At 40.1% G+C, this 15,957-nt stretch overlaps 1 protein-coding gene across 2 annotated transcripts in view; it reads left to right on the forward strand.

Annotated features, from left to right (window-relative positions):
* The window catches only part of LOC124776779 (TELO2-interacting protein 1 homolog), a 153,002-nt gene that overhangs the window by 113,843 nt on the left and 23,202 nt on the right, over positions 1–15,957 (forward strand). For both annotated transcript variants that reach the window (XM_047251917.1, XM_047251918.1), the window contains exon 12: positions 4,644–4,934. In XM_047251917.1, coding sequence (XP_047107873.1) covers positions 4,644–4,934 — 291 coding nt within the window. The remainder of the gene's footprint in view (positions 1–4,643; positions 4,935–15,957) is intronic.

Raw genomic sequence — 15,957 nt, forward strand, 5'->3', positions numbered from 1 at the left:
CTTCCGCTGATCCACGTATTAATATGTAACGCAGCCAATGAGATTGCTGCTAACGTAGAACCTTTTCTCCTTGCGGATCACACTCGCAAAGTGATACCTGAACGCTCGAGGTATTACGACAAGTGTACAGACCTCCGATTAGTCAGTCTGCATCAGTCTGCATTTGTCTGCACCACTCTATACCAGTCTACATTAGTCTGCACCTAATAAGATTATCATATTCCTGTACATAGCCATGAAGAGAAATGTATAGACACTTTGTCAAGTATCAGAGATGTGAGAATAAGATTAACGTACCAAGACTAAAGGAACTTCAGATTGTCCATTGTAAACAGCATCTAGAATCAAGGTATGTAATATCTATGCTTTTTATTATTTTAATAAATGTGTGTGAAAATTAATCAAGTTCTGTTTAAAGTTGGTCACCGTCATTCTGCTACTCTAAGCGTGCAAGTGGCATTTCTATCGTCTGACCTAACGGCAGAAGATAAACATGCCACGATAAGACCACGAGACATATTGCTGACACTCGCATAGAGTGACAAGTCAAATAATCTGATGGTGTGTGTACCGAAGGTCTTACAGTACGCTCACCACACTCAGCCTCAGACATTGTCATCTGTATGATAACAATCAATTTTCAGGAGTTCATTCTTTCACTAATAGGGTCCTGCAAATTATTTTTGAATGGAAATTGCAGAAGTGGAACAACACCTATTAGAGTTAGAACCTCCTTCTTTGTGAAGCTCCTTTCTCAGCTTTTTTCACTCAACGAAGGTATAAGTTTCATCAGAGCTCTGCAACAACATTTGCAGAAATTGACTTGCGTATAAAACAGATTTGTCAGAATTAAATAAAGCTGCAGAACAGTATGTTCTGTGAAGTTAAAGTGTTCAGTAAACTGGGTGCTAATTTTGTCACACATGCCTTTTACAGCAACAGTTTTTGGAATTTCGTTTCCCTATCTTTGTCTCTTTGCAGGATGCAACAGCTCTCTGCACATGGGAATCATGTGAGTGATGGTACCTCAGATATCCTATATGGCTCTTTTGAAATGTTCTACCCTGTGTTGTACAGCAAGAGGGTCAACTGCTCAACAGTGGAATTGTTGAAATATCAGTTATCTCATCTGTGATAACAGATACAATATGAGTGGCACCATTTTTTTTTCCTTACTCAGTTGTGATAAACTTACAGTATTCAGAAAAGTAAATAATTTTGAATATGTTAAGAAGTGCCTTTACAAACAGTAGCCTTCGATAGGTGATCACTAAGATCAACATCTGGCTCAGTGGCGAAATTTATAAGGTTGCAGAAAGTTCTGGTTCTGATGAATCACTGCATTCTCATATCCATGAAGTGAAAACTCAGAAACACTACAAAATAAGAGTGTGTGTAACAATTTTTGTGACTCCGGTCATCATGTCTTTCAATTGACTGTGTGTAAGTACTGTCCAGTTGTTTACTATCATGTTATTGTAGAAGACTGTGGTCCAGCTGTGCAGACATATGTGTGTTAGACCATCTGTGCTACTGTATTTTCTGTGATAAATGTCCAAGATTGTCAACATCTGTGAGTGCCAAAGCATTTTTCTTTTGCAAACATCAAACATAGAAAACAGTATAATTTCTTTGGGATATCACACCCAAATGTCCAGTCTACTTTCTGGTAAACATCAGATCTTACAATTCTTAAAATTTCCTTGCTTTTATTTTTACTTTTGTTCACTAACTTGATTGCTGGCATCAGTCTCCCTAGGTCCTTCGTAAGGACCTTATCTTAAAATGACAGAGAAGAGAAATTAGTTTCCCTAAACCTCTGCACTGAGTTATCACACATACTGACTTCACACTGCAGATACTGTATGCCGGAGAACTCATGTCTTCAAACTCACAACTGCATACCAAGTCCTTCTGCGTGACAAACAGTGAAAGCTGGTCATGGTATTGGTAACTTAACTGGAACATGAAAAAGAGAACTCCTGGGTATTGTTGCAGACTAGACTCATGCTTTGGCCGCGCGGGATTAACTGAGCGGTCTAAAGCGCTGTAGTCATGGACTGTGCGGCTGATCCCGGTGGAGGTTCGAGTCCTCCCTCAGGGATGGGTGTGTGTGTTTGTCCTTAGGATAATTTAGGTTAAGTAGTGTGTAAGCTTAGGGACTGATGACCTTAGCAGTTAAGTCCCATAAAGTTTCACACACACAGACTAGTGCTTTGTTGCAGCTTCGTAGATACAATAGCTCATAGAGCTCAATGACACAACAGATATTATACAATAGCCAGTCACATTAATGTGCCCACCTGTCAAAAGCTTGAATAACCACCTTTTGCCGTGCGGGCTGCTGCAAGACATGCAGGAAGAGTGCAGTGAGGTTCTGGAAGGTACTAACACGGATGTGGAACCATGCCGACTCCAGTACTGTGGCCAGCAGCACTGGATTTCTCTTTTAAGGATCCATGACACAGACAGATCAAGGTCATCCCAAAGATTCCCAAATCTGCTTAAAGGGTTTAAATCCAGGGAGTCTGATGGCCAGGGGAGTATGGTAAACTCATCCTGAGGCTCGTAGAATCACATAATACACTGAGAGCTGTGTGACACATTAGGGAGTTGTCCTGCTGGAAGATGCCATTGTGCCGAGGAAAAACAAACTGCATGTAGGGGTGAACATAGTCCCCAAGGATAGATGCATACTTGTGCTGATCCATTGTGCTTTACAGAAAGACAAGATCACCCAGGGAATGCACAAAAACACTCCTCCGACCATAACTCTCCTCATGTCTGGACCATTTGGTTTCAGCAGTTTCGTGCCATACAGGCCAACAGTCATCTGTCTGATGAAACATAAAACATGATTGATCTGAAAAGGCCACCTGTCATCCCTCAGTGGATTTCCAGTTGTGGTATTCGCATGGGTGTGTGAACTAGGTGCCTGCTGCAAACACCCATACACGACAATGTTTGGTGAATGGTCGTTGAGGAGACTCTGTTGGTAACCCCTTAGTTCGTCTGCATGATTAGTTGCTCAACAGTTGCGTGGCTATTCACCTAGACACAACTCCACAGCCATTGCTCACCCTGTCATTTGCGACCTGCAGTGTACTGCAGTTGCTTCAGTGCTAGTTTTGGATAGTGCCATTTTTCCACCCATGGTATATTTTAACCACAGCAACAGCAAACAATTTGCAGGCTTAGTCATTTTGGACATGCTTCCACCCTTGGCCCGAAAGTCAATGATCATGCCCTTTATGACATGCTTTAAATATGCTTCATTGTTAGTGGTGCCACCTGCCGTCTGTGAGTGGAGTATTGCTTGTTGACCTCAAACATAGGTGGTGCTCATGTTAATGTGATTGGACCACAGAGTAGTGTGGATGTGAATTAGACTCAAAATCTGCTATTTATACGTTGTGCTGGAACACTCGGGGAGTAAGAGGAACCATGCTTAACCAAGGTTCAGCATCTGGAGGAGAAGCGGAGGCTCTGATGGATGCACGTCGGAGTGATACTCCAGTGCTCAGGACAGGAGACACCTCCTATCCATGCTCCCTTCTCCACACCATGCCCGTGAACTCAGCAGTGGGAGTGTGGTCTTTGTGGGTACAAAACTGAATCCTGCACCTAGATCAAGCTGAGTACATAAGAGCTGACTGCTACTTTCAAACATGACTGTTAACTTTGGTGAGAGTTTCATATATATTATTAAATAATTATGTTTCACAGAGGTTAGAGACTGGATTATTTTACGTTTGCAATCTTTACGCTCTGTAAAATTTTCTCAGATACTAATATTTGTATGGGGAACATTGCTGAGTAGTGTTGTAGAGAGAATCCCAGCTGTTGGGTCCTTCAGATACACAGATAACATTTTTAATTGGAATAATAAAATGGAAGAGTTGATAATAGTCTGAAGAGAGATGCATGTTTGCAATGAATACACTATTTACCAATAATCTGGTAACCAGAACATTCAAACTCCGATTTTTAAGATAATTATGTGACTGGTCTTAATATGTGGAGAGCTGAGACATAGACACGGAGCAAGAAGGTGGAGAGTAATATTATTTCCTTTGAAGCCAAGGTATTAAGGAAGAAAATTTTACCAATATATCGGCATGAAAGTTTCAGAAAATGATGTGGTTGTGAGAAATAAGGAGCAGGAAAACTGAGTGGGTGACACATGTACTGAGAAGGGAAGAAGTATATTAAAAACAGTAGGAAAGCCACAAAAAGGAGAAACCTTAGAAGACCACAGAGCTGAAGTGACAAGATAGAGTCAGGAAAGATCTGGATGCCCTGGGAGTTCACAAGAACATGGCCAGTAACATACCATACTGAAAGAGGCTATAAAATGTGAATACGAGTATGAATTGCTTCATAAATGTGTATATTTTAGATGTTTTTACTACATTTGTTTCTAATGTTCATGTTGAAAAACAGAAAGTAGTGGGGGAAGCACTTTCATTACTACATAAAAATACAGTTAAAATGAAACATCATTTAAATAGTAAAGAGATGTGATTATATCTTGAAAAATGTTAACAAACTGATACATTCTCATTGAAGTATCAAATAAATACAACAGAATCTCATATTTTATGTTTCATTGTTAATTAAAATTAAGCTGGTTGTGTTCACAGGTAATATCTCAGACTGAACATCAGGATGACGAGCGTTCTTTAGCCCAGCTACATGTGATGAGAGCATTTGTTGGTTGTGTACGGAGTTGGTTGAGTCAAAAGCAACTGTTGGCCCAAAGGGAAGAAATTCCCACAGATCCAAAGAGACTAAAGCCTGTGAGCCTTGTAACAGAACTGCTGGAATACAAACAGAACAAGCACCAATGCCTAGAAGAAGAACCAGAGACCCTCAGCATGGATGAAATAGGAAAAAGATTTGCTGCAGAAGCGACAGCATCTCAAGAACAAGAGGTAAGTAGCAGTGCTGCATCTACATACTGGAGCTCACATTAGATGAAGAATAGTAAAACTTATCTTGAACAATCACAACCATGTGTTATTAAATACATGTGGTAATTAGGACTCTGCAACATTGATTGGAAGTCAGGAATAGGATCTGGATTCTGACAGCACAGTTGAACACGGTTCCAGTGTTCCTTTTTATTAACAAAACATATAATTGCAACTGCCCTCTCCCCCCCCCCCCCCCCCCATAAACCATGGTCCTTGCCACTTGCCACTGGTGCACTGGTGGGGAGGCTTGTGTGCCTCAGCGATACAGATAGCTGTACTGTAGGTACAACCACAGTGTAGGGGTATCTGTTGCGAGCGAGACAAACATGTGGTTCCTGAAGAGGGGCAGCAGCCTTTTCAATAGTTGCAGGGGCAACAGCCGGGATGGTTGACTGATCAGGTCTAGTAACATTAACCAAAACGACCTTGCTGTGCTGTTACTGTGAATGGCTGGAAGCAAGGGGAAACTGCAGCCATAATTTTTTCCAAGGGCATGCAGCTTTACTATATGGTTAAATGTTGATGGTGTCCTCTTGGATAAAATATTCCGGAGGTAAAATAGTTCCCCATTCAGATCTCTGGGCGGGGGCTGCTCAGGAGGACTTCGTTACTAGGAGAAAGAAAACTGGGGTTCTAAGGATCAGACCATGGAATGTCAGATCCCTTAATTGGGCAGGTAGATTAGAAAATTTAAAAAGGGAAATGGATATATTAATGTTAGATATAGTGTAAATTAGTGAAGTTCGGTGGCAGGAGGAACAAGACTTCTGGTCAGGTGAATACAGTGTTATAACAGGGTGTATACAACCTGGGAAATGCAGCAAAAACCCAGAATTTTTTCATCTGGGAGAAAACCGGGAAAAACACTGGAATTTTTTGGAATTCCGGGAATTTTTCGTTGTTTATGTTTTCAGTTAAATTTTTGTAATTTTGACTGGTAATACCTGATACTCTAGCAAAGAATTTTACTGTATCCTGCTACTGGAGAATAATACTGCAGCAACAAAACATAAACGAAAAAATAAATAATAAAACTTTAGTTGCAAAGGAAATGCGCCAATTACAACAAAATACTATTTTGCGCACAAGTGTTTGCAAACAGCAAAAATATGTCAACAGCCATAGGGTGAAGACTGTGTAATACTGCATAACAATGAACTGCTTTCTATGGGCATGGTATCACAACTGTTTGCATTAGGTTTGTTTGAGCAGTTGCCCGTGGGCTCATGCGCATGCGCAGTTGACTCCCATATGAGCAGTACCTACTTGAGGTGTGGATGTTAACTGTATCGGCAGTAGCAGCAAGCAGCCAGATTCACAGATTCACGCATGCACAGAGTTGTCTGGGTTGTAGTGGCGATGGGGGGTGGGGGGGTAGTCTCCACGTGGTCCGTGTTTACATTAAGTGATTTCACTGTTTCCTCTGTGTTTACAGCTCCCATGTCAAATGAAACAAAATGGATTTCTGTGGCCAAGAGCTATCAACTGAATTGAAATAGATTCACATAATTAAGGAAGGCAAAAATACATTATTAGTTTTCAATTTTATGATTTTATTTTAATTCCACATTTTTGGCAGTCAAGCATTAATTGCCTTGCACAACAATGAAGTTATTTTTGTCAGTTTATTACAGAAATTTGGTTTACTAATCTTTTCTGCTGAGACACTTAATTTATTTGAAACGGAAGTGTTTCATTCCACAGTATTGCCTAGTTCCAATTGTTCGCTGAATTTCAAGTGCCATGTATGGCATTACGTGATAATAAAGAACCAAACATGAGATAGTGCGGTACTGGTACTGCAAGAAAATTTACATCCCAGAAATCACACTGAAAAGTTTAGTATCAGGTGGGGCCTACTTCATTGTGAATCTGGACAAACCAATATGCACTTCAAGCTGAATTATACATTTTAGTTTGGTTTCCGAAATTCCGTTGCTCTTGGAGTATCCTCTGATGCCCTATTTCTTTTATGGTATAATGAAAGATCTCTTAATGCTTTATACATATGAACATGTGGGCTTCTTACTTCATCCCAGCTGTGCGTGTGCATAATGCCTGTTTTCTGGCACTCTGTGGCATCTGATGAAATGAACCTATTTCTAACAGTCTCGGGAAAGTATTGCAAATGGTGATTTGAAAAGCATTACTTTCAAAGTAAATTTCCTTTTATTCAAGACAACTTACGTTATTTGTGAGAATGTGGGATGAATTTCTTAAATCACAGAGCATTTGACTCTTGTTTAAAACTTAACACTTTGAGGACAAGCCACTTAGAAGAATTTCAAGTCCAGAAGGCCAGACATTTATAATTTTTAAATTTACTGACACATTTGTATGATGTATCTGAAAGTATAACACACACAAAGAAAACGATTGATATTACATTTGAAAGCTTAGCTTTTCTTGTAGCTACACTATGTACTTTGTGTGTTAGCACTACTTCAGAGTGCTCTTGCTATTGGCTGACTACAAAACATGTCCTATGTTCTGAATATCAGCTGGTGAGATCATGTGGCATGAGATGTAATTGACCTACAAAAGGGCACCCCAATCTCGATTTCAATGCCCCAGAAACTGACATGCTGTGTTTGGTGGAATTCGAATTTATACTTTCATAATACAAGAATATGCAGCATATATATTGCTGTGCGTCAAAGGTCTTTCCAAAACTACTCTCCTTTTTTTCATCAAAGGTCTTTCCAAAACTACTCTCCCCCCCCCCCCCCCCCCCCCCCCCTAAAGTTCTGGGAAGCTCTATGTCAGTGTATAAAACATTACCCATTCAAAGGATTGATAAGTTTTATGGTTCCGAGGGAAAATCTACAGAAAGCCTACTGTCACTTAGCACGGAAAAAATGTATTTTCGCCCAGGAAAAAGTCTATTTTTTAACCGGGATATCCCGGAATTGTTTTTCCTTGTCCACGTATACACCCTGTATGAACACATAATCTAATAGGTGTAATGGAGGAGTAGGTTTCATAATGAATAAGAAAATAGGAGTGCGGGTAAGCTACTATGAACAGCATAGTGAATGCATTATTGTAGCCAAGAGAGACATGAAGCCCACTCCTACCACAGTACTACAAGTTTATATGCGAACTAGCTTTTCAGGTGATGAAGAGATTGAAGAAATGTATGATGAGATCAAATAAATTATTCAGATAGTGAAGGGAGAGGAAAATTTAATAGTCATGGGGGACTGGAATTTGATAGCAGGAAAAGGAAGAGAAGGAAAAGTAGTAGGTGAATATGGACTGATGGTAAGGAATGAAAGAGGAAGCTGCCTGATAGAATTTTGCACAGAGCATAACTTAATCATACCTAACACTTGGTTTAAGATTCATGAAAGAAGGTTGTATATGTGGAAGAGGCCTGGAGACACTGGAAGGTTTCATGTAGATTATATAATGGTAGGACAGAGATTTAGGAACCAGGTTTTAAATTGCAAGACATTTTCAGGGGTAGATGTCGGCTCTGACCACAATTTATTGATTATGAACTGTAGGTTAAAACTGAAGAAACTACAAAGAGGTAGGAATTTAAGGAGACAGGACCTGGATAAACTGAAAGAACCAGAGGCTGTAGAGAGTTTCAGGGAGAGCATTAGAGAATGATTGACAAGAATGGGAGGAAAGAAATACAGTAGAAGTAGAATGGGTAGCTTTGAGAGATGAAATAGTAAAGGCAGTAGAGGATGTAGTAGGTAAAAAGACGAGGACAAGTAGAAATCCTTGGATAACAGAAGAGATATTTAATTTAATTGATGACAGGAGAAAATATAAAAATGCAGTAAATGAAGCAGGCGAAAAAGAATACAAACGTCTCAAAAATGAGATCGACAGGAAGTGCAAAATGGCTATGCAGGGATGGCTAGAGGAGAAATGTAAGGATGTAGAGGCATATATCACTAGAGGTTAGATAGATGCCACCTACAGGAAAATTAAAGAGACCTTTGGAGAAAAGAGAACCACCTGCATGAATATCAAGAGCTCAGAAGAAAACCAATTCTAAGCAAAGGAGGGAAATCAGAAATGTGGAAGGAGTGTATAGAGGGCCTATACAGGGGTGATTTACTTAAGAGAAATATTATGGAAATGGAAGAGGACGTAGACGGAGATGAAATGGGACATATGACAATGCGAGAAGAATTTGACAGAGCACTCAGAGACCTAAGTCAAAATAAGGCCCTGGGAGTAGACAACTTTCCATTAGAGCTATTGATAGCCTTGGAAGAGCCAGCCATGACAAAACTCTACCATCTGGCGATCATGATGTATGAGACAGGCAAAATACCCCCAGATGTCAAGAAGAATATGATAATTCCAATCCCAAAGAAAGCAGGTATTGACAAATGTGAAAATTACTGAGCTATCAGTTTAATAAGTCACACCAGTAAAATACTAACAAAAATTCTTTACAGACGAATGGAAAAACTGGTAGAAGCCGACCTCGGGAAAGATCAGTATGGATTCTGTAAAATGTTGGAAGACGCAAGGCAATACTGACCCTCCGACGTACTTTAGAAGATAGGTAAAGGAAAGGCAAACCTTCATTTATAGCACTTGTACACTTAGAGAAAGCTTTTGACAATGTTGGCTGGAATACTCTCTTTCAAATTCTGAAGGTAGTAGGAGTAAAATACAGGGAGCAAAAGGCTATTTACAGTTTGTACAGAAACTAGATGGCAATTATTAGAGTCAAGGGGCATGAAAGGATAACAGTGGTTAAGAAGGGAATGAGACAGGGTTGTAGCCTATCCCCGATGTTATTCAATGTGTATATTGAGCAAGCAGTTAAGGAAACAAGAGAAAAATTTGGAGTAGAAATTAAAATCCATGGAGAAGAAATAAAAACTTTGAGGTTTGCCGATGACATTGTAATTCTGTCAGCGACAGCAAGGGACCTGGAAGAGCAATTGAACAGATGCACAGTGCCTTGAAAGGAGGATATAAGATGAACATCAACTAAAGCAAAATGAGGATAATGGAATGTAGTAGATTTAAATCAGGTGATTCTGAGGGAATTAGATTAGGAAATAAGACACTTACAGTAGTAGATGAGTTTTGCTATTTGGGGAGCAAAATAACTGATGATGGTCGAAGTAGAGAGGATGTGAAATGTAGACTGGCTATGGCAAGGAAAGTGTTTCTGAAGAAGAGAAACTGGTTAACATTGAGTAGAGATTTAAGTGTCTGGAAGTCGTTTCTGAAAGTATTTGTATGGAATGTAGCCATGTATAGAAGTGACACATGGACGATAAATAGTTTAGACAAGAAGAGAATAGAAGCTTTCAAAATGTGGTGCTACAGACGAATGCTGAAGATTAGATGGGTAGATCATGTTACTAATGAGGAAGTATTGAATAGAATTGGGGAGAAGAGGAATTTGTGGCACAACTTGACTAGAAGAAGGGATTGGTTGGTATGACACATCTTGAGGCATCAAGGGATCACCAATTTAGCACAGGAGGGAAGCGTGGAGGATAAAAATTGCAGAAACCAAGAGATGAATACACTAAGCAGATTCAGAAGGATGTAGACTGCAGTAGTTACTCGGAGGATGAGGAAGCTTGCACAGGGTAGAGCAGCATGCATGGAGTGCTGCATCAAACCAGTCTCTGGACTAAAAACATCATCATCAACAACAACAACAACAACAATTGTGACTGCAGCAGACAATAAAGGACGATCAATAAATTTTAATTTGAGCGCGTTGTTGTAGCATATATGCAACATAATGTAACTCCAACGCCGGTATATAATCACCAACATGCAGGTAGAGGGATTAGTGGGGCATCACGTCTTTCTGATGTATGTGTGATACATGTGTAGATGTGAACTATGCCAATGTTATTACCAAATGCTTCCAAATAGACCAGTGTGCTGTAATTCTTTTCTGGGATGTGTAAGGACAGGCAGTGATAGACATCCATTAGAGAACAAAGAATTTGTGTGGGGCAGCATGTCTGTTGAAAACGACTGTTTTGGCATGTTGCGCCACGTTTGGTGGTAACACACCTTCCATATTCCAAATGTTATAACACAGAAGTTGTGCCAAGACAAGTGCGAGACACTTGAGCACCTGCCTTATAGTCCTGAACTCTCTCCATGTGATTATCACTCCTTTCAGTCCCTTAAAAAAGGCCATGAAGGGTCGAAGACTTCTTCACGCAACAGGTCATGATATTTTACCAAGTTCTTATATTCAACCTGGCTCATTGGTGGAATGATTGCTTCAATGCTGATACCGATTTTGCCTGATTGGCTTACTGATTCTGGATTGTACGGCCTTCAGGTGGAAACTTTTTGAAATCCTCTTATAGCATAAATTCGAAACAGTTACATCTGCACAAAACTGTTGTTCTATTTTTCTAAATTTTGTACAGTTCTGTTAGTGATCACAGCTGTATTTATCATGTATGATTCATCATATTTTCATGTGTGAACCACACTTTAGAGTTTTTTTACCATTACATTTTTAACATGGTTTTGACCCTATTTACAATTGATACCTGTACATTGTAAGAGAACTGCAGAAGCTTTATACCACCTTCAGTTCACAAAGAAAGCAATCATAAAAATACGTCTGAGATTTGTAGATGGAACAGCCCCACACTGTTCTTCTACAGTATGTTTAGAGAGTCACTGTCCCTGTGAACAGTTTTGTTCACTATGTGGGCATTTAAGCACATCCTTTGTAGGAGTAACAGCATTAGGACCCAAAGATGCTGTCAATATGTTGCACACACTGAGGTCATTTATCAGTACAGATAAGTTTATGTTTGAGACCTGTTGATACAGGCCTAAGAAAGCACAAGCCTCTCTTACCGTAAGACAGCTCATGTCCTAGCTAAGCTGCAACTTACTTTCCTAAGGAGGATATGAGAGGAAATAAAAATAGTTGGACAGTCCGCCAACATTAATCATGATGATGACTGCAAGCTTTAATCATCTTGGGTGCCATCAGTAGCTGGCTAAAGGACAGACTGCACCTACGTAACTGCCTCATAAAGTTTGGTTTTAAACCATAATAAGAAACCCATTGCAATAACACATCTTAACCATCACCAAATTGCGAAGTAGAATAACGTCATAACAGCAACTCCTTCCTAATTTGTCAGTATGGGCCTGTAAAATTATGTATACAACCTTTGCTCCACTCTGCCCCATTTCTAACATCCAATCAAAGAATGGTTGTTATTACCTCCTGTTAAGCAGTTACAAAGATGAGAGAGAAATCAGTGCATTGTCCCATTAGTATTATATGCTCTGATGTAGCCCACCAGCAACAGTGACCAAAATGCTGATTAATATTTGCTTTATAATTTTTTGTGACGCACGTGGAACATGATGATGCTAGATCCACATCTGTAGTAATTACTTGGAATCAAATAACAGCACCATTCATACTTTTATTTTCTGTTACCATAAATGGTTTCGGCCACCAAGACCATTTTCAAGTGGTTGTCTGAACAATATTGAAAAACAAGGTATGGTGGTATAAGTTATATGAAAAAGAAACTAACAGTGAACATTGTCAGACCTACCATGGTAAATAAATAATGTTGTATAACAACTCATCCACAATTAAGAATGTGACATGCTAGGCTTATTCCTAAACTAAGGTCTGGTGACCAATATTTAACTGATAGTAAGCCTGAATGGGGTTTCATGTGTGCAGCAGTGTCTACCGAATATTTCGGAAACTACTGCAGCATTGGTTTGATTCAGTAGTTGTTTGCCAATCAGTGAAAGTAGACCAAAATGGCTGAGACAATAGTAGATCCCACCAGTTGTGAAGAGTGCAGTGTGATTATATTTTTGCCAGCCAAAGGATCTTCCGCTGCTTGAAATCCATTGTGAGAAATTTTTACAAAGTCTCAGACGGTGTTCAGGAAAGATAGATTAGGCAGAATTGGTGGTGGAGTGTTTGTGTCTGTCAGTAGTGGTTTATCTTGTAGTGAAGTCGAAGTAGATACTCCATGCGAATTGGTATGGGTGGAGGTTATACTTAACAGCCGAACTAAGTTAATAATTGGCTCCTTCTACCAACCCCCAGACTCCGATGATATAGTTGCTGAACAGTTCAGAGAAAATTTGAGTCTCGTAACAAATAAATACCCCACTCATACGCTTATAGTTGGTGGGTACTTCAACCTTCCCTCGATATGTTGGCAAAAATACTTGTTCAAAACCAGTGGTAGGCGGATAACATCTTCCGAGATTGTCCTAAATGCTTTCTCCAAAAATTATTTCGAGCAGTTAGTCCACGAACCCACGCGAATTGTAAATGGTTGCGAAAGCACACTTGACCTCTTAGCCACAAACAATCCAGAGCTGATAGAGAGCGTCATGACTGATACAGGGATTAGTGATCACAAGGTCGTTGTAGCTAGGCTCAATACCTTTTCTTCCAAATCCACCAGAAACAAACGCAAAATAATTTTTATTTAAAAAAGCAGATAAAGTGTCACTAGAAGCCTTCCTAAGAGACAATCTCCATTCCTTCTGAACTGACTGTGCAAATGTAGACGAGATGTGGCTCAAATTCAAAGATACAGTAGCAACAGCAATTGAGAGATTCATACCTCATAAATTGGTAAGAGATGGAACTGATCCCCCGTGGTACACAAAACAGGTCCGAACGCTGTTGCAGAGGCAACGGAAAAAGCATGCGAAGTTCAGAAGAACGCGAAATTTCAAAGATTGGCTAAAATTTACAAACGCGCGAAATTTGGCACAGACTTCAATGCGAGATGCCTTTAATAGGTTCCACAACGAAACATTGTCTCAAAATTTGGTAGAAAATCCGAAGAAATTCTGGTCGTATGTAAAGTACACAAGCGGCAAGAAGCAGTCAATACCTTCGCAGCGCAGTGCCGATGGTACTGTTACTGACGACTGTGCTGCTAAAGCGGAGTTATTGAATGCAGTTTTCCAAAATTCCTTCACCACGGAAGACGAATGGAATATTCCAGAATTTGAAACACAAACAGCTGCTAGTATGAGTTTCTTAGAAGTAGATATGTTAGGGGTTGCGAAGCAACTCAAATCACTTGATACGGGCAAGTCTTCAGGTCCAGATTGTATACCGATTAGGTTCCTTTCAGGTTACGCTGATACAATAGCTCCCTACTTAGCAATCGTATACAACTGCTCGCTCACCGATAGATCTGTACCTACAGATTGGAAAATTGCGCAGGTCGCACCAGTGTTTAAGAAGGGTAGTAGGAATAATCCGTCTAACTACAGACCTATATCATTGACGTCGGTTTACAGTAGGGTTTTGGAGCATATACTGTATTCAAACATTATGAATCACCTCGAAGGGAACGATCTATTGATACGTAATCAACATGGTTTCAGAAAACATCGTTCTTGTGCAACGCAGCTAGCTCTTTATTCGCACGAAGTAATGGCCGCTATCGACAGGGGATCTCAAGTTGATTCCGTATTTCTAGATTTCCGGAAAGCTTTTGACACTGCTCCTCACAAGCGACTTCTAATCAAGCTGCGGGCCTATGGGTATTGTCTCAGTTGTGCGACTGGATTCGTGATTTCCTGTCAGGAAGGTCGCATTTCGTAGTAATAGACGGCAAATCATCGAGTAAAACTGAAGTGATATCAGGTGTTCCCCAGAGAAGTGTCCTGGGACCTCTGCTGTTCCTGATCTATATAAATGACCTGGGTGACAATCTGAGCAGTTCTCTTAGGTTGTTCGCAGATGATGCTGTAATTTACCGTCTAGTAAGGTCATCCGAAGACCAGTATCAGTTGCAAAGCGATTTAGAAAAGATTGCTGTATGGTGTGGCAGGTGGCAGTTGACGCTAAATAACAAAAAGTGTTAGGTGATTCACATGAGTTCCAAAAGAAATCCGTTGGAATTCGATTACTCGATAAATAGTACAGTTCTCAAGGCTGTCAATTCAACTAAGTACCTGGGTGTTAAAATTACGAACAACTTCAATTGGAAAGACCCCATAGATAATATTGTGGGGAAGGCGAGCCAAAGGTTGCGTTTCATTGGCAGGACTCTTAGAAGATGCAACAAGTCCACTAAAGAGACAGCTTACACTACACTCGTTCGTCCTCTGTTAGAATATTGCTGCGCGGTGTGGGATCCTTACCAGGTGGGATTGACGGAGGACATCGAAAGGGTGCAAACAAGGGCAGCTCGTTTTGTATTATCATGTAATAGGGGAGAGAGTGTGGCAGATATGATACGCGAATTGGGATGGAAGTCATTACAGCAAAGACGTTTTTTGTCACGGCGAGAGCTATTTACGAAATTTCAGTCACCAACTTTCTCTTCTGAATGCAAAAATATTTTGTTGAGCCCAACCTACATAGGTAGGAATGATCATCAAAATAAAATAAGGGAAATCAGAGCTTGAACAGAAAGGTTTAGGTGTTCGTTTTTCCCGTGTGCTGTTCGGGAGTGGAATGGTAGAGAGATAGTATGATTGTGGTTCGATGAACCCTCTGCCAAGCACTTAAATGTGAATTGCAGAGTAGTCATGTAGATGTAGATGTAGATGCCTTTTGTGGTCCTGAAAAATGAGTGACAAAAAAGTTTGAAAATGGTGTCGAGATTTTCAAAATGGCTGTACAAATATTCATGATGAACAGCAGAGTGGCAGACCCAGTATGAATTCTGACAATGTCATTGATCAAGTGAACCAAAAATTTCAGAGTGATCAGTGATTGACGATTAGTGGTCTGGCAAACAAATTCCAAAATGTTACTGGACCCTCGATGTACACATTTGGCACTTAACAGCTTGGATATCAGAAACTGTGTGTGAGGTGGATTCCAAAAATGCTCACTGATCAGCACAAAGAGCAAAGGATGTGTACTGCACAACAGTTTTTGGCCTGCTATAGACAAGATGGGGATGAGTTGTTTTCCCATATTGTTACAGGTGACGAGACACAGGTGTCGTACACCAGTGCAGGACCAAAACAACAGTCAATGCAG

The sequence above is a fragment of the Schistocerca piceifrons genome, chromosome 2 (genome assembly GCF_021461385.2).
Source record: "Schistocerca piceifrons isolate TAMUIC-IGC-003096 chromosome 2, iqSchPice1.1, whole genome shotgun sequence".
Lineage (NCBI taxonomy): Eukaryota > Metazoa > Arthropoda > Insecta > Orthoptera > Acrididae > Schistocerca > Schistocerca piceifrons.